This window comes from Dermacentor albipictus, chromosome 9 (genome assembly GCF_038994185.2).
Source record: "Dermacentor albipictus isolate Rhodes 1998 colony chromosome 9, USDA_Dalb.pri_finalv2, whole genome shotgun sequence".
NCBI classification, from domain to species: domain Eukaryota; kingdom Metazoa; phylum Arthropoda; class Arachnida; order Ixodida; family Ixodidae; genus Dermacentor; species Dermacentor albipictus.
The window spans coordinates 87,639,226-87,657,362 of record NC_091829.1 but is presented as its reverse complement, the minus strand read 5'-3'; the positions used below and the strand labels follow the sequence as shown (position 1 = coordinate 87,657,362).

General features: G+C 46.5%; 1 protein-coding gene across 1 annotated transcript in view; it reads left to right on the top strand.

The window, feature by feature from the left end:
• The first annotated feature begins 869 nt into the window (after nucleotides 1–869).
• Nucleotides 870–18,137, top strand: part of LOC135908938 (protein zyg-11 homolog B-like) — a 68,142-nt gene continuing 50,874 nt past the window's right edge. The window contains exons 1-5 of the mRNA XM_065440804.2: nucleotides 870–1,296; nucleotides 8,010–8,211; nucleotides 12,413–12,583; nucleotides 13,954–14,256; nucleotides 15,778–16,044. Coding sequence (XP_065296876.1) covers nucleotides 8,105–8,211; nucleotides 12,413–12,583; nucleotides 13,954–14,256; nucleotides 15,778–16,044 — 848 coding nt within the window. The 5' untranslated portion in view covers nucleotides 870–1,296; nucleotides 8,010–8,104. The remainder of the gene's footprint in view (nucleotides 1,297–8,009; nucleotides 8,212–12,412; nucleotides 12,584–13,953; nucleotides 14,257–15,777; nucleotides 16,045–18,137) is intronic.

Below are 18,137 nucleotides of genomic sequence, written 5' to 3'. Positions count from 1 at the left end.
TGCGCACATGAGAAGATATTCGGTAACTCAGTAATACATATCTGAAAAAAGTATAGTGGGAAAAATTGACCGGAATTCCACTGGGGCGCTGGTAAGACTGGGTAAATACAGTCGTATACAAGTCGTTTAATCAAGTCTTACTTTCAATAATTCAACAATGATGGGGCTGTCGGAAATGATCGAATAAATGGGGCAGTTATAATGGGGAGCAAACACACCGCTGGGCTATTTATCTCGATCCAGGCGCGTCCGCAAATTTTTAACCCGCATTCGTATTTTATTGGTTCCATGTATGTTTGTCCAAATTAACGCACCCAGTTTTTCAGAAAATGCGCTTGAATTCTCGTAAAAGTAGGGAAGATGCGAATTAAAGCAATGTCATTGGGATTTCTATGACTACAGATGCCTACATAGTAATGTACATAGTGCAGAGGCGTACACGGAGTAATGAAACAATTATGAAAGCTTTTTTGTTTATTTTTAATATAAAAGAAAAGGTTGGGCATGATCCTAGTGCATGACTTGAAGACCGTCGTTGAGAGGTGTTCAGAACGGTGTCCAGGCACACAAAATGTTGATACTTGTAATTTCTGCAGCGTCACCCAGAAAACCGAAACAACTCCCGAAGAGAACAAGTTTAGCAGACGCCCATGAGCGGCGTGTTGCCGCATCACTGTCAGAGAAGTATGAACGTGACGAAGAGAACTATGAAAGAGCATTACGCGACAAAATTGAAGCGAATGATAGTCGGCCCAAACACGTTATTATATCGCGGTTTCACCAGCGCCCGGTTTCACTCGTTTCACCCACCAAGTGAGCCAACATGTGGCGACCCTAGCGGCGCCTTTCGTAAAACGTTTTTCATTCACTCTCGTCGGGCCTAGTAAGCCAGGGGGGGAAGGTTTCGGTTTTGTCGTGTTTTTATCGTGGTACCTTCGCGACCCCGTGCGAAAACTCCGCAGGCTCGCTGGCTGGGCTCCAGGAAGAAAGCCGAAGAAGAACCAGCGTGCGTCCGCATCAGCAGCGCTCCTTCGTTCTTTTTCAATCCGGCCAGACAGCCGACGACGATCGGCTTCGCGCGGAGCCCAGCCGCCCCGTAGGACACTCGCTGGACAGCACGGCGACTCACGACACAGCAGCCACCGCTTGAGACGTCGTGATCGTCGTCTCCCGAGACTCGGAAGAGCATCTGTCGACTTCAGCTGCGCTATGAGGGACACTCGGCTACCAGAGCGTCGGTTATTCTCGCCACCAGCGCAGCGAAACCACTGAGCCGTCGGTCCGCGAGGAAGGAAGGTACGAGCTGCTCGGCGTCTTTTTACACGGGGACCGATCTGAAACTGCTTGCGGCCTTTGTGGTCGCTTGTGCAGAACGATGCAGACGGCTCCGGTCCCTAATCCCGCGTTTCAGTCGCTCACCTACGACTGTATACCGAAGCGCGCTCATCGCCGTCTCGCATGTCTTCGGTTCTGGCCGCTGCGAGGTCACGATCGCTCCCCCCTTTTTTTTTTACCCTGCGCCCATGCGCTGTTAATTCGGTCCACATTTCACCACGTTCTTGCTTCTCTTTCGGGAACGGGGGGTGAAAGAGTCGCGCAGCACGGTTCTTTTCCTTCCGTTCGTGCAGGTGTTTGCGTCTGTCTGATATACCGCGCTGGCTTGACGCGACAAGTCGGTGGCGTGGAGAAGGAATCTATGATGTTACTACGCGTATGGTTGATGAAAGCTCACGGCTAAAAAGTAGCAAGACACCGCGTTATTGCTTTTGCGCGCTCAGTGCCTTGTAAACGCCCGATATTCGCTTCAGCTGGGTGATACTGCGGCGCGATACGTAATGTTAATTATGCGAGGTTAAAAAACCCTCTTTCAGAGGGCATTGTGACTTGAAACGTCAGCCTCTCTTCTGACTTTACGTTACTGACGATCGGTTCACCGTCGTACCTTGCATGCGCGTGTGAGCTTTGCATAATGGCTCTGAGCGTGAAATGTTCCGAAGTTTATGTGGACAGACGTTGATGACGGCTCGCCGATAGCTTTAAAGCGCGCAGTATGGTACGTAGGCCGTCGGCGCGTACTCGCGAGGTCTGGCGAAAAACGGCAGCGTGCCGCGCTCTTGATCTGGTTGCTGCTTTCCCCTTTGAAGGTCGACACCTCCCGATGCCGTCTGGCGCAGAACTTAGCGCCGAACATTGTCGAACGCTCTCGAAAGGCGAGCAAGGCCGCAGTTTCACGTTCGCGGCCGCCGCGTTTCTGCCTTTGTATGGCGCACCGCGGGGCGATCGAGTGTTTTGTTGTCGCGTGCGCCACGTGACTCAACGTACGATTTTGTAACGACGAAGCCCACAAAGGTCCGGGTCCGGCTCTCACGTTGCTGCGGTATGCGTGTTCGCTGCAGGTGTAGGCAGGATGGAATAGAGCTCAAAAGGAACGTCTGCCCGCATGTCCCGTCTGCACTGACGGAATACCGGTCGTTCCGGCGAACGGGTTACGTTACGTCACGTGAACTTAACCGAAAGTGATCGACCGGGCCGTATTCTCGTCCCACTGGCGGAAGAGAGCACTGTGAATTTATCGCAAAAAGCTTGAACTAGAAACGCTTTTATGAAGGGGCTTTCATTTTATGACAAAAGATGGTCAAGCAGCTGTTGTTACATATGCCAGTGTAATTAGTAAATAAACGGTGTCAAGGGAAAACATTTTGCAGCTGTTCATGTCTGAAAGCGGCCATGGCTCTTGAAGCACAACAGCTGTAGGAGGAAGGCTCATTAGGCCGTGAGGACAGCTACATGTACTTAACTAGGCTAGGTGTGGTTAATGTCAAGTGGTGTGGCTAGTTGATGCGTAAAGTTTTCTGCAATCATTACAGAGCAGTTAGTTGATAATGGTGATCAATGTACCGCTTGTCTTGTAGGTGTCTTGAATTTCGCATAGAATTCTTGTAGCATAACCACACCACTCCCCAAAAGATCCGCAAGTTGGAGGTAAACTTGTCAAAGGAGAGGTTGCCATAGACAACTAGTAGCAACATTTCCTTTCATAAGTCCAGCTGTACTTCTTGGGGTCTTGCAGTACTTGTCTACAGTCATCCTAATAGATACAGTGCTTTCAGTCTATGGTCAATTTGCCTTTTTGTTACTGTCAGCAGGTTGCATTGTCACCTTGCTTGTTTTCTACCAGCACTTCTGGTCTTTTCCCACACAGTGCCAGCTGCCAGTTTGACCAACACCACCTAGCCTAGTTGGTGTTGATGTGACACACACACAGCATGTCATTGGCTGGTTTTCTGATTTTTCCTAAATTAGCACCTTACAAGCTGCATCACAAGTGCTAGCATTCATATACTTAGCAGACAACTGAATGGTTGCAAATGAGTTCATTCCTGATTCATAAAGCTTTTCCTAATTTCTTGGATCAACATGCGTTTAATTGTCATCTTGACTTCCGCATACATATTTCTATGTTGTTTGTAGGCTCTAACATGTGCTTTATGAGTAAATTATTTTCCATGAAAACATCATGAAGCTTTTAAAAGTGTACTAAATTTTAGATGCACTCTTAAGAAGTTGCACCCCCTTTAGGGTGTATATTTTTCCCACAGCAATAAGCGTCACGTGCCTTGCTTGCATTTCCTTTCTTGAAAACGCTGCGCTCGCTATTTTCCTGTTGAGAATGCTATGTCACATTGATAAGACTCGTGCCGTTCGTGACTTGAAAGTACTGGGTTAAAATTTTTAAGGAGTGTAAAGTATTTTTATCGGGCTGTGTTTGTAGTTGAAATATCTCCACTTTATTTTATTTCAGTTTTGTTTTGCATTTTAGCATGCAGTACGTTACACAAAATACAAAAACCCCAACCCCCTTCTCGATGACATTTCATTTTTTTTCTAGGCACAGTTGGCAACCCCAGAATTGGTTAGTTGGCAGTCTTGGTTAATTCACTCTAGAGTGCATGGGATGCACCTGTGTACACTTTTGTTTACGTGTTGTTTACCTATTGGGCATGGACCAGGGCGACAAGAGACAATCGGCAGGGCCTGGACATTCCAGCAGTGCACTTTAATAGAGCACAGCTGCGCACAGGAGACCGATGGACCTATCTGTGTTCCCTGGCACCATTTGAATCTGCCTACGCTCAAAAATGGCCCTGCTTAGCAGATTAGTTTCATCAACTTTGCCCCTGCAAGTTTAATCCACGGTTGGCCCAACAGTGTAGGCTAGGTGAAGACAGAAGTAAGGACACCCGGACTCGAAACTAACATTACTCCTGATGGAAATCACTTTTTAACCACCAAGACAAAACAACACATCAAAGCAAGACAAGCCATGGCATGTGCAGCCTCAAAACACCAAAACATAGCAGTGTCGTCTTTATCTTCCTTGTGCTGTTCGGCCAGCCATGCATTTCATATGAACTTGCCCAACTTTCTCATGTAAGTTTTATCCAGTGGCCGTGTTTTTCACTCCTTTAGTCTAGTGCATTACTTTGTGACTCGAACCATGCAAATTGATGGCACAGTTTACTTTGCTCACTAGTGCAAGGTATAAGAGCGAGGCATGCATTGGGTGGCCTACAGGGAGGTGGCCTGTTGTATCACAGCCTAAGAAAGGAGCAATGCGCCAAGCACCTGCAGTTTTAGCATACTTGTCAGCACACACGCAAAAAAAAAAGCACAACCCCACAAGGGCACATAGACATAATTCCTCAGCGATCAAGATACTAGGATAAAGTAAGGACACACAAGAACTAGAACAGGCTTATCAGATTATGAAAAAGAGAAAGTGCCTGTGCGAGAGACACCTCAATATCGCTGCGCAACTCTGAGATATCCTTCCTGGATTGTGCTGCTGCCTAAAATGCGTACCTTCACCTTCTGTCTCTAAGTGCATTATGAAGTGCGCCAATGTATGTATTCTCACACAAAGCAAACATTAAAAACTCCAACAAGTAGTTTGTGCTCATCCTGTCAACGTATCCCCATGCAGTTGTTTTTTTTTTTTTTTCACGCAGATAGTTGTGCTAATGAATGGGCACCGGTTATCCCACCAAGATGTTCTGGCGAATTACACCTGGAGATGGCTGAAACAGACACTGTCCACACGTCACACCTAGCCCAAGAATAAGTTCTTGCTTTTACTCCTTGCACAGATATTTCAGATAATTTCCGGAAGGAAATGTGACGAGCTACACACGTGCCTGGCCAACTATTGCAATATAAGCCATACGTCCTAAAATTATTTCACCATCCACGCGTGCTATCATTTGTGCCTCGCCTGCACCCACCACGGCAGCTTAGTGGTTATGCTGTCGCGCTGCTGAGCTTGCGGGCTCTTTCCGGGCCGTGGCGGATGCATTTCGATGGGGTCGAAATGCAAAAACACTCGTGCTGTACCTGGGTCTAGGCGCACAATAAAGAACCCCCAGGTGGTCAAAATTAACCCAGAGTCCCCTCCCCCCCCCCACTACGGTGTACCTCACAATAAGATGGTGGTTCTGGCACGTAAAACCCCAGAATTTAATTTTAAACACTAGCCTTCTGTAATTCTCTGTTACCTAATCCAGAGACATTCGTTTTGTGTTGGGGCTGTGACTACTGCACCGCTGGCATGCACTTTGTTGGCTATTTTTCATTGTCTGAAGCCTGAAGTAACCATTTGTTTGGTTACTTCTGTTTTATTAAACAAAGTATTATTGTCTTTATGAGAGAAAGCAATATGGGAGGTGGCAGTGCCACTAATAATTAGTTGTTGCACTGATAAAATGCACCATAACGCAGAAACAAAATGTTTATTGCTTACTTTTTCAAAGAGGCATTAAAAGCTTTGTTACTTCACTTGCTTACTCATCTTTCACAATATACTCACCCCCTCTTTCATTTCTGGCAATAGCTAATTAACTTAGATTTGCTGCCATAGAGAACTTCTAAGAAAGTTTTCTATGGGTGGCCATGGAAACTGACTTATTAAATCTCGCCTGTGGTAGATACCACAATCTGTAATGTCAGGCTAATTACTTGGAGAGGCATACATTGCTTGCAAGATAAATCGCCATGGATATTGGTCATCTAACAAGCATCACTTTTTTTTTATATTGCTCACTTTCTGGGACATATCCTAACTGTAAAATAGAAGCCAAGTACTAATGAAGGCACATTGATTTAGCAGAAATCCTATACTTTTAGACCTCTGGCGAAATACATTGTTCCAGTTAACACTGATCAGCACTGCATCTTTTTAAACGTTTTTAATGGGTGTTTACCACAACATAAATGCATTTTGCCACAGAATTCGATTACCTATTTCTCAGTAACTTGGGCTATTCACAGGATTTCGGCCAAACAGCTGTGCCTTCATTACTTCTTGGCCTCTATACCAAAATTTGTTACACCTGTCTTAATGTGAATTACTAAATAGCCACTTAAGGGAAACTGGGAATTAGCCGACATCACATTGCGATTTATGGTGCAGTTACTGTGTGCCACTTCAATTAATCCTGCAGACTTCCCGGATTGTGGCATTTGCTGCAGGTAAGCTATAATAAGACCTTTTGGAATAATAATAAAAAAAAAACCTGGTATACACTTGACCACATCTTATCAGAATGGAATATGGGGCACGGCTATAGATGGAGGCCACGCACAATTCTGGCTTGCACGTGTGGCCTCAGTGACCTCAATAGTTTTATCTTGCGCATGATGTTTTCTCAGCACAATCCTTTTGTCAGGAAGCTGATGGTCATTGCCTCTCTGAGGATGAAGTTGCTGAAAATGCTGAAGCTGTATCTCGGGCATGTCACCAGCAAAGTCACTGAACTTCAAGATAAAATAACGTCTTGTAACGCAGTTTGAAAATAAATCAAATTGTGGGGCCAGTGTGTGCCACCACACTAGCATGCTATTCAAGAGCGTATGCAACTTTAATGTGAGTATGTTTACATACTTTACATACAGTGACATGTGTCGTTATTTCAAAAACATCGAAAAGAGATTTGGCACTTGCTGCTGCTTTTGTTTTGCTAAAATTTCGCAGCGAGATTGCACTCTATGCTCGAGATCATTCTGTACAATGCATGCCACCGAAACTTGTTTAGTGTGTGAAAAAGAGGTTTGTCTTTGTCTGTGCTTGTTGTGGTGCCCACATCACGCCCCACTGCAACGGCTCCCTCAGAGAATAGGTCGGCAGGATGGGTGCACAGTCACTATCAAACACTCAGCAGCATTTTTTTTTTTTCAGGATATGCACTCATTTAGACTCATTTCTACTCACACTCATCAGCATTCAGTCGCTTTCGTCACTCCTTTGTCACTTGTTTGTTGCTCCTCTGTCACTCCTTTGTCACTCACTCATACACTCATCACTGTGAAATGAGTACGAGTGAGTGTAATAGTAGCTGAGTACTTTGACCTATGCCTCAGAGTAATGGAAGCCAATAGTGAAGGTCACGCTTTACCAAACTACAAGTGCCGAAAATGGTGGCGACGTCATAGCGGCAATTTATTTTGTTTTGATGCCTCTTATTATTGTGAGGGGTGCAGGTAAAGGCAACTTTGCATGTTGTTCTTGACAATCCAGGCAAGTAACAATGGGCACTACACTGAATCATTTGGACCATAAAATGTGACGTGTCTGCAAAATTTGAGCAAACGCAAAGCAGCGGCAAGTGCAAAATCCAAAAACAAATGTTTAAAAGATAAAAGTACAGGTCCGTGTACGTACTGTTTGCGACGCTTTAGTAGAATTTCAGTACAAGTCAGTCAATCAGCTGAATCAGCCAGACTACGTTGTTGTCCTCCCCGGACACTTGTAAACATGAGATTCCATTCAGTGACTGCCATCTGTGCTGTCATTATTTATCGCTACCTCTGCTGAGCTGCCTTTTTTTTTTATAATTCGTACACAAGTTGACACAATAACAAGGGAGCCTTTTGGTGTCTGAATACCACTGTCGCAACACAGAGTGAAGGTGATGCTGAAAGCATGACATTTCTTTTGCCTGTTTCTCCATGAACAGTGGTGACGAAGTGGCTTGCTGCTTACTGGAGCCCGGCGCGAGAGGCCCCAAAGAGAGCGATGATTCTTTTAAAGGCCTGAGCACCTGAAGCCAGCATGTACGACTCGCCAGCATCCCTGCAAGAATGCTGCATCGACTTCATCTGTGATAACATTGATGCCATATGCGAGGTCCAGACAGATGAGCAGCAGCAGGCGGTGCGGTGAGTGTGCAATTCCAGTAACCTGCATTTCTCCTTCTTCACACCGGGAAGATGCAAGAACATATAACCCTGCTTTATACATAGGAAACAATGCTACAAAGGGTAAAGAAGCTTCTCGCACTGCTTGTATTCATGACCAAAAAATGTGTCCCATATAAAAGAAGAGACATAAGTATGGGTCATGTACTGTAATTCAATGTAACATCGAATTTCACACTTATGTTGCGAAGTATCGCATAATTATTATGCAGAGCACATTCCAGGGCTGAACATTTTACCACAGGACGAGCAAAGTGACATGTTTCTGCAGCCAGTGGCCACAGCGTACTGTTTGCTCTCGTGAGCAATACCACAGAGTTTCCTAATATAATTACTATAGGGAACTGTGGCACTGCAATTGTTCAGCCACCATGGGAATAATGCGTAGTATGTGGATTTGCATGATCTTCTTGCTCGGGGCTTTGAACATGCTTGTGGCTTTGTTCAGTATGCTTTATGCACCGTCATTGTCCTAAATTTCAAAGCAGCCTGTACTTTTTTTCTAAATGAAGAAGACTGCAAGTATGCATAATTGCTACTAATTGCAGTGGTTCAGCCAGTTTAGGTGGCCAAATTGAAACACGTCAAACGCACGCCTTAATGCGCCGGCTTGCCTGCGAGAAATTCGCAAGGGTGTTCTATGCAGCTTGTTGATGCATGCATTCGTGGCGTAATGATTTCAGCAGCGGCCTTCTGTGCTAGAGGTCCTGTGTTCAAATCTTGCTGCTCAGTACAATTTTAGTAATGTTTGTTTAATTGTTCATAACAGTAGTTTGCGCTGAAAGTGACGACTTTGCAAAGTCATGAGGCCGTTAGAAGCCAGAAGGACGTAGTTTAGGCAAATCCACACGCTAACCCATTGTTCCTATGCCGACTGAACTACCCCGCTCGCAGCTCCTGTAGACACTAGCGAAAGGAAATGCTATCATGCTGATAACGCGCGTGCCGTTTGTTACTGGAAAGTACCAGGCTCGCAGCGTTAAAGAAAGGAAACGCATCAAGGCAGATGATTATTGTTGTGTGCAGAAGGGGCACTCCAAAAAGTGTAAACTGTTCTTAGAGTGTAGTGATTATTGTATGAAACTCTATGATCAAAACACAGTATGCTGCCCACTGCCTCCATAAAAGGTACGCAAATATTGCATGATTTGACGTAAGCTTACATCCAGAAGCTGTATAGCTGTAACCTATGAAGTGGTTATTCTGTAGAAAGTGACGCAGGTGAAAACAATTGCACTGCAAAACGCTCGAAGAATTCTATAACGGCACTACTATAGTAGCTTCTATAGATCGAGTTGCCTGCAAATTTTGAAACGGAGTATCAAAAATCGGTGGGGACAATAAAGCAGGTAATATTTTGCGAGCAAAAACTTCGTCACAGGTACTTGATCTGCTGGTGCACTGAAGTGTGCAAATATGTCTTGCACAGCCATCTGAATAGGCATCACACATTTGCTCCTGTTTCTTCTTGTAGTCTCTGGCCGATCATATGCCGGCACAAAAAGTGGGCACAGACATCATGAATGCTTATACAGGTTTCCCGTGCACTCCCTTATGCTAGTTGCTGCACTGCTGCGAAACTGTCATACTACGCAGGAACCTTGGCAAGCACAGGTGCAGGAGCTATCACATAGTGTAAGACGTGTAGATTAGTATATGCTCATGTCCACAGGAGCACTTTTTTGGGGGGAGATAGACCAATGTTATTTTACAGTGGCATCCTGCTAGCGCAGCGTGATGCCTTAGCCATTGTGTGGCTATATTATATTGTTAAAAGAACTTCTTGGTAGGCTAGTTGGTGTGTGGTATATAACAACAAATCTTGCGTAAATGAAATTAAGAACAAATTAGAAACAGTCTCTCCTCACTGTCACCTTCTCACACCTTGGTGTCAATGTCACCGTGGTGTCAATGTCACTTTGGCTTAACTGGATAGTGCCACTTGAATGAAGATCGACTGGTAGATGCTTGCGCATCCAAGTTTCTGAAAGCTCTGTCCTGTAACCTTCTTTCCTTCTGTATAAATTGCGTGCCAAGTAAGGCTTTTCTTCAACGAAAGAACTGAACGCAAGATTGGGCTGCACCCTTGTAACATGGCTGTTTGCTTCAATGTGAATGCACACAGGAAGTTGGTGACGGAGATTGTGGTCTCTCTACAGGGTGCAGAGGAGTACCGACTGGGGCAGGTTTAAGCTTAGTTAGCCATGTTGGCCGACACCACCTGTGGCAGTTGCACACTGTAAAGTAGTGTGTAATCAGCCTCTTACAGGGAGCAAACATTGTCCCTCGAGAAACACTCTGGTGCCTAGGCTCACGAAGGAATGGTGTTCATTACACTTAAAGGGGCCTTGAACCACTCCTCAGGCTTGGTGAAAAAACATTCTGGGGATAGCATATGCTGCCGTGAATATCTCAGCCAAATTTTGCACTCCGAGTGGTGCCCACAAGCGGGGCACAAAGTTATCTTTTTTTAAACACTCTGGTTTCAACAGAGGCCTTCTCCTCACTCATTCGGGACTGCCGGCAACTGCCCCTTGATGTCAGTGGGCAGATTCCATAGTGCACTGCCGTTAGCCGATAGCTGACATCAATCGAAAATGGTGTTTGAATCAATGCGCTTCTTCCTACTGTTCATGTGTGTATTTATTGATGCAGCTTACTAAACAGGTTGCAATGTGCAAAAATATGCATTGAGAATTTCGATAAGAATTATGTACTTCCAGAACAAGCCGACTGTCATGTGCTCGTGCTCGAACGTAGCTGCCTGCCTGGGATCTAAACTTTGGTCACACTGCTTGTCGATGTCGTAGCCATTTGGTCTCACTAATATCAACTACGTAGGTTTGAACACTCAACTGGCCTCAAACCATGCATGCTTGCCCCAGTGCACTCTCATTGCTGGCAGCTCCTGGCTAGACACCTTGATAGACATTGCTTCGTATTGAGCCATCGACAGCACTTCTAAATGCACACTTTGGATGTGACTATTATTCGTCTGTCAAGTTGGTGCAGGACAAAGATGGTCCGCACCGTGTAGCACAGCCAGACTGGAGCACACGAGTGCGAGCGCGCACTCCAGCACTTTCGTGCACATAGCAAATGCACTAAAGTTCCGCGTAGCTACATCTGCTACATTACGGAAATGCCGTGGCTGCCGCGGCTACCGAAATGAGCCTGCTTGCTGAGCTCACTGCAGCTCACTGAGGACAACTGCGTGTTCTGAGTGGTGCATGGAGAGCTTGCCCGAGCGACAACATACAACGGGAGCAGGGTGTCTGCTTCCCGAGTTCCACACCTTCGATGCATGTCGCCATAATGGTCGAAGCTCATTACGACTGAATATAAGAATGACATTTCGTTCGATTCTCGGAAATTGTGTGATTGCTGTAGAGATAAGTGCGAAAGGAAATGTGCTACATGCTACTCGGTGTGGGAAAGCCGTGCGTAGCTATCAAGTACATTGTAGCACAGCAACAAAGGCATGAGACACGGTGAATTCCACCGAGAGTTGCGGGATAGCGTTCAAGTTTGGCGTGTCCTAGGTGCCAAAATCAGAAGTAGTGGCATCTCAGTGAACATTCAAAATCAAATTTGAACTGCGTGCCACGGTGACATTCAGTAGACAGAAGGTTGTGGGCGTGCCCCACTCCACCGTAGCCTTTGCAGTTCGGCATTGAAAAAACGAATGGGAGCACTGTGAAGGGGACCATAGGCGATCGTTGATTGCCAATAACTCCCATTCTTCTGAATGCATTAAAGTGCTTTTTGCCGCAAAGTATTTCTGAAATAGTCTATTTTAACTTCGAATGCATTCCTCCACTGCGATAAAAAGTAGTTCAGGGCTCTTTTAACCCCTGGTCACACCCACAGCCAACACTGAATGAGCATTTAGTCCCAGATGGCACGAAGAGAAAAGGCCCCTGGGGTCCTGGCATGTGGCTGTGAAGGAGAAAGCTTCTCATGACTACGCTATGGGCTAGTGTTAACGGAGGGGTTGGGTTGCTAGAGTGTAGGGCAATCTCCACCCACTTTTGCATCAAGCAATGAATGCAACGCAGTGTAGTTGTATCACGCAAAATCACTGGGCATCACTTGTGGACTTTAGGGCGAGTATCAATAACAGCTTGGTGAGTCAAGTGGTTGGATTTGCTGGCTGCTGCAGGTACTCATTTCGCGACCCGGACGTGTTCTTCCACCGGGAGGTGTCACAGCAGGTTCTCGAGACGCTCAGCGTGCGTGGCCTGCTCAACGACAGCATCCTGACGCTGTTCGATGCGCGCTCCACCCGTCTACAGAGGGTGCGCATACATAATGCTGCCAACGTCACCACCAAGTGAGTCATGTTATACAGTGTTGCTTGACCGTGTTGTGCATTGGGATCCACTTTTGGGCGGCGAGCCTCATTTTACCTGAAAACAGGAGCATACTTACGAAGTCTACCAAGGAAACTTCAATGGCGACTCTGAGAATGGTTTCAGTATATAGTATAAGGGGCATGCACATGACGTCATTCGCTAGGAGTGCTATCAGTGTTCGACATAACTTTGGTCGTGAGTTTGCACTGCCTACGCGAGCAGGCCTGCGTCGCCAAGCAGTTACCAATACGCACGAACCGTGCAACTCCCTTTTCAAAGTGTTTTTTTTTTAATTGGCTATAGAGTGGTACGTCATGTGTCAACGATGCACTTAAGCACCTATGTGCGTGGGTCGAGTGAACCAGAAAAATCACACTATGAAACAATGGGCTTGTGGGATTGCGTTGGCCCACTCGAACTCAGAGATCATGAGCTTTGGCACGATGTCAGACTACTGCCTCGCGTGGATCTCGCAGACATTGTGGGTTACCTAGTGAATGCAACGAGATTTGTGGGCCACGAGAAATTGAAAGCCTACAAGTCGATGGAAGGACACAATTATCGGACAAGCGGCTGGGTGTGGCAGCTGTGTGTTAAAGTGCTCGCATAACAAGGTCACCTTCATTACGGGACTTACTGCGTCTTTTCCACTTGTGCCAATAAAGGCAGCCTTAACATTGCTTCACTGAAAAAAAATGTCGAGAACTAAACACTGTGATTCCACAGCATTCATAATTTTTGTGTTGCATCAACTCTGCTGGTCTTGCCAATACAGTTATCTTATTTTTTTTTTTGCCCTCCCAGGTTTGTCAGTCACAATCGTTAAATGAAAAGCCACCCACACCATGGCTTCTCGTAAACGAAAATGGTGAGGTGCTGACTGCACAGTGCACCTGCCAGGCAGGCCTTGCAGAGGCATGCTCACACATAGCTGCTGTGCTCTTTTACAATGCAGATGTAGTGAAGAACAGAAATAACCAGGTATCGAGAAGGACCCAATCTGGGCAACATTCCTATCGCTAGGCTTCTTTCTTGTGCGATTGCTGCAGCCAGACATGGCACAGTCACCATGATACCGAAGCTCAGTTGACGCACGGCCATGGCGCATAGTCTGTCTGGTACACAAACACTGTATGTAGGCTTGTGTTCAATAAACAAATAGCAGCAACACTGCACATGAAACACTTAAATGTGTTTCAGCGACTTGTTACGTTTCAGCGACTGGTTACACACTACGCTCGTGCCGCGAATGTAGCGCGAGACCACAACAGGCAGTTTTGATGGGTTAAGGACGCAAAGTCAACTCAGCACGGTCGTTCACATGTCTCCTGTTTGTGGTGGACTGCAGGGGTCTACGAGTGCTGCGCTCGCACAAGCTGACGGAGCTGGAGGCCACCGGCCTGAGCCGTGTGACGGTCAACGACCTGATCGGCTGCCTGGGCGACTGGTCGCTGGCCCACCTGCGCCTGCTCAACGTGGCGCGCACGGCCTTCACCAGCTCCAAGTTCTGCGTCGTGGTGGCGCTGTCCAAGCTGCGCGGACTCACCTCCCTCAACGTCAGCGGCACCGAGTTCAACCGCCATGGCCTGGACATAGTGGCCCAGGACTTGCCCCTCCTCGAGGCGCTCGACATCTCGGGGACGCGTATTAAGTGGGTGCCTCCTCCCACGATTGTGCAACCTTGTTTGGGGGCGATTTTTGTTGACCTGCCAATGTCTAGGTGTTAAACATTCCATAACGTGGTTGACTGTCAAGCTAGAATTTTACTTTGCAATAGAAAGTGCAGCAACCAGCTTTGTTTCGTTGTTTGTTTTGTTTTATTTCCTTAAAGACCCCTTTCGGGGTATGACATAAGGGGCTATTACAGCTCTGTTCACCTGATCACGTCAGACAAGTCCCCTTGTTGAAACAATGGGTCCAGCAATGTACCTTGCTCGACCGCAGCTTCCGGTAAATATATGTCTTCTTTAGACATTGCCTGATGTTTGGTCAAGTAACCACACACACAGAAAAAAAAGTGTTTTGTTGTCAAGGACCCGCTGCATTGGCCCAGTGTCTTTGGCATTCCACTGCTGAGCATGTGGTTGTTGGTTCAACTCGCAAGCTCGGTGCCCACGTTTCTATGGTTGTGGTGGAATTAAAAACTGTGCATAGTACTGTGCTTTGTTGGGTGCAGATTAAAGGCTAACTGCAATTAAATTTTGGACCACGTAGAAAGCCTAATTTAAGTTAGCGTAGACGCTCTGTGCAAAATTTTTGGGCTTGAAATATAAGGGAATGTGCCGCAAAGCGCTCCAAGAAATAAATGTTCTTTGGTACTAAAACAGAAGAAAAAAAAAAGACGAAAGCCATGATTGTCGCTCGCCGGAAGCGATGCGTAACTCAGAATGTTGAGAACCAGTGTGGCTTCTCAGTGCAACCTCCAAGAATAGGCGGAAACTGCAGCTGCCTGCAGCGCACTGAAATATCTTGGAGGGGATGTTCTGTGATGTAAGTCACATCTGCTAACCACCAAATGCATGCATTGTCTACCTAGATACTATTTAAACGCTGCTAATAAAGCATATTAGGCAACTACCAGCATTGCAGCTTTCCCAAGATTACTTAAATACTGTATGCTAATAATTTAGAAGGGAAATTTCCCTGCAGTTGGCCTTTGAAGAACCCCAGGTGGTCAGAATTAATTTGTAGCCCCTCACAAATCGCTTAACAAGCGACAAGTAGCTTGGAGGCGAGTTCAGGCAAACATCTACCCCAACCCCATGGCCTATCACTATTACTACCCGGACCAGCACCCTAATACATGTAACCATTGTAAGAAAAAAGCGGATTTGTTCCACATTATGTGGTCATGCCCAGCGGAAAATCACACGTACCATGAAGCAAGTAATACTGAGCAGTGGGACGTCATGTCACTCAGCTCTGACCCTGACCTGCAGGCCAAGGTCATCAAGAGAGCTGAATAGGCCGCCCGGGCCCAGGGGCTCGTGGCTGCCTAATCACGAGGTCAACCGACAACACTTTGTTTTCCTATGAAGTTTTTACTCACTCACTCACTCGTAGCCCCTCCGCTCCCTACTCCCACCCCTCCACGTAGCAATCATGACCCATTGTGCAGTTTTGGGATTGTAAAGCCACGCATTTTATTTTTAAAAATTTGCTTCGTTGGCAGGGACATCTCGCCTCTTCTTCGCTGCCGGGACCGCCTGCGGTCACTTAGCATGTACAACCTGAAGAGCTGCGGTGGCGAGGAGGCTGTTTTGTGCCAGCTGCAGCGGCTGCAGCACCTGGACGTGTCGGACGACCGGGACCATCCGCTCGACCTGCTGCACCCCCTGCGGCACGACGTCTCGTGGCTGCTGCGTGACCCCCGCCGCTTCCCGCACCTGGTCTCGCTGGACCTGTCCGGCAAGGACGGACTCACAGTTGAAGCTCTCAGGTGCAGTTCCTTCTTCCTGCGCACAGTGTGCAGCGAGGCTACTCCCGACGTGTCATTGTTACGTTACTGTGTCGCGCACTTCGCAGGAAACGCTCTGGAAGCTACTCAGAGGAGTCTACACTCCATGCCTTTTGCACTGCAGTTGTTTCTGATCTGCAATTCCTTCTGCAGAATAATTAGTGGAACCTTGTTAATTTGAACCTGCTTAATTCAAGCTTCCAGTTTATTCAAGCTGATGCTGTGCTCCTGTCAAAGTGATGTGTATTTCAGTGCGCGAGAAAGCCCAGTAATTCGAACGCACAAGCATTTGTGGGGGTTAATTTGAACGTACCGCACCACCGATCGTGATCTCAGCAGTGCGCCAACTTGGGTGGCGGGGCTTTCGACGTCGCAGCGCGGCCACGCGACGGCCGCTGCTCCTGTCTCCCGTTGCATTTACTGTATTTTGGCGTGCATAACCTGCACCAAAATTTTTTTAAATTCCGAGAGTAAAGTTGTGGTGCAGGGTATGTGCAAAATCTGCATTAAAAAATTTGCCTGGAAGTGTGGCTTCACAGCAAAATGTGCCACACTGCCGTGAGGCCATTCTTCTGAAACTCTAACTCGTGTTAGTTTAGCCCGCACACACTGCCTAGCAGCTGCGCTCAAAAAAAAAAAAAATTAAGGTATTCTGTTCAGTGAGCTTCCTTTCATTCGCACTCTGTTTAATTCGAACAAATTTTCAAGTACCTTTGAATTCGAAGTGTCAAGATTCGACTGTACGCCATATATTGCAGCTAAAAATGGATGTAAGGCTACGGCAAATCGCACATTATTTGTACACCTTTGTTCTTCCGGTATGCAACATGTCATGTTTTGGTCATGAGTGCAAGCGGTGCTTTGTCGTCACTGGTCATGGTGTTGCTCTACAGAAACATGTCCATGACTCTGGTAAACCAGTACTCCGTAAACGTTAATACATTTACAGACAAGCTGCAGCTTCCTCTTGAGGAAAACACATACCTGACCATTTCCTGCTGCAGGTTGTGACGAAGAACAGAGTTCCACAGAATGAAGTCAGCAATGTCACAAGTTGCCGCTGACCAACATTACCATGGTTTTGGCATCACAATTCAGACGGTAGAGATCCACATTGAATCATTGATTGCCTGTAGGAGCCCATAGAGGTCAATACCAACTTCATCAAATGGTTACCAGGCCACAGGAAATGTTTTTATAGGTTGGTTGAGTGTTAAGGCGATGGTTTCTGTTGCTAACGCAGTACGAGGAGCAGATTTACTTGAACAAGTACATTCCATGCTAGTAATATCGCAATCCGGTAGCTATGGTTTTGCGCTTCTGTTCACGAGGTTGTGAGTTTGATTCCCACTCATGGGGGCCACATTCTGACTAAGATAGAATGCGAAAATACTTGCGTACCATGCTTTGGGGGCACGGAAAAGAACTCCACGGAGTCAAAATTAATCTGGAGCATTCTGCTACAGTGCCTTTCATAACTTACCGTGGAATTTTGAGGGATTAAGTGCCCCAGTTTGCTTCCAGTTCCCCAATGTTCTGTATTATCACCTACACTCTTCTGCTGAACACTCTCAAAGACCCAACAAAAAAAATTGTGCTGACATATAGCGTTTGAACCCAGGCAGATGACATAACATTGTGGTGTATGTAATGCAGCCATGGCAAAAAAAAAAAGACGACAAAAGAACAATATTACAGCTGGGTATCAAAACAGCTCTAGAGCATATTAAATGCATCAGTCTAGGAAAGAGTATTTTAGTATAGCAGCAAATGCAAGGGCTTTTGCATCAATGTTAGCGTTGGGCACTCCGCACTACACGCATGCATATGTAAGTGGTGCTGGAACTCTCACATGTGTGCGCTATCCTTAAAATTTAGTGTTCAGCACTAACGCACTAGGAACATTCCACCTGTCCAACTGAGACCTGCATGCTTTGGATCCATCAACTTGTCCTGCAGACCCACACTCTTTCCGATATTGCGCACGAACATTCTTACATTCCAGCCCCAACTGAATCCAGTTGCCACAGCCGTGAATCAAACCCGCAACCTTGTGCAGCAGAGCATCGTAGGCA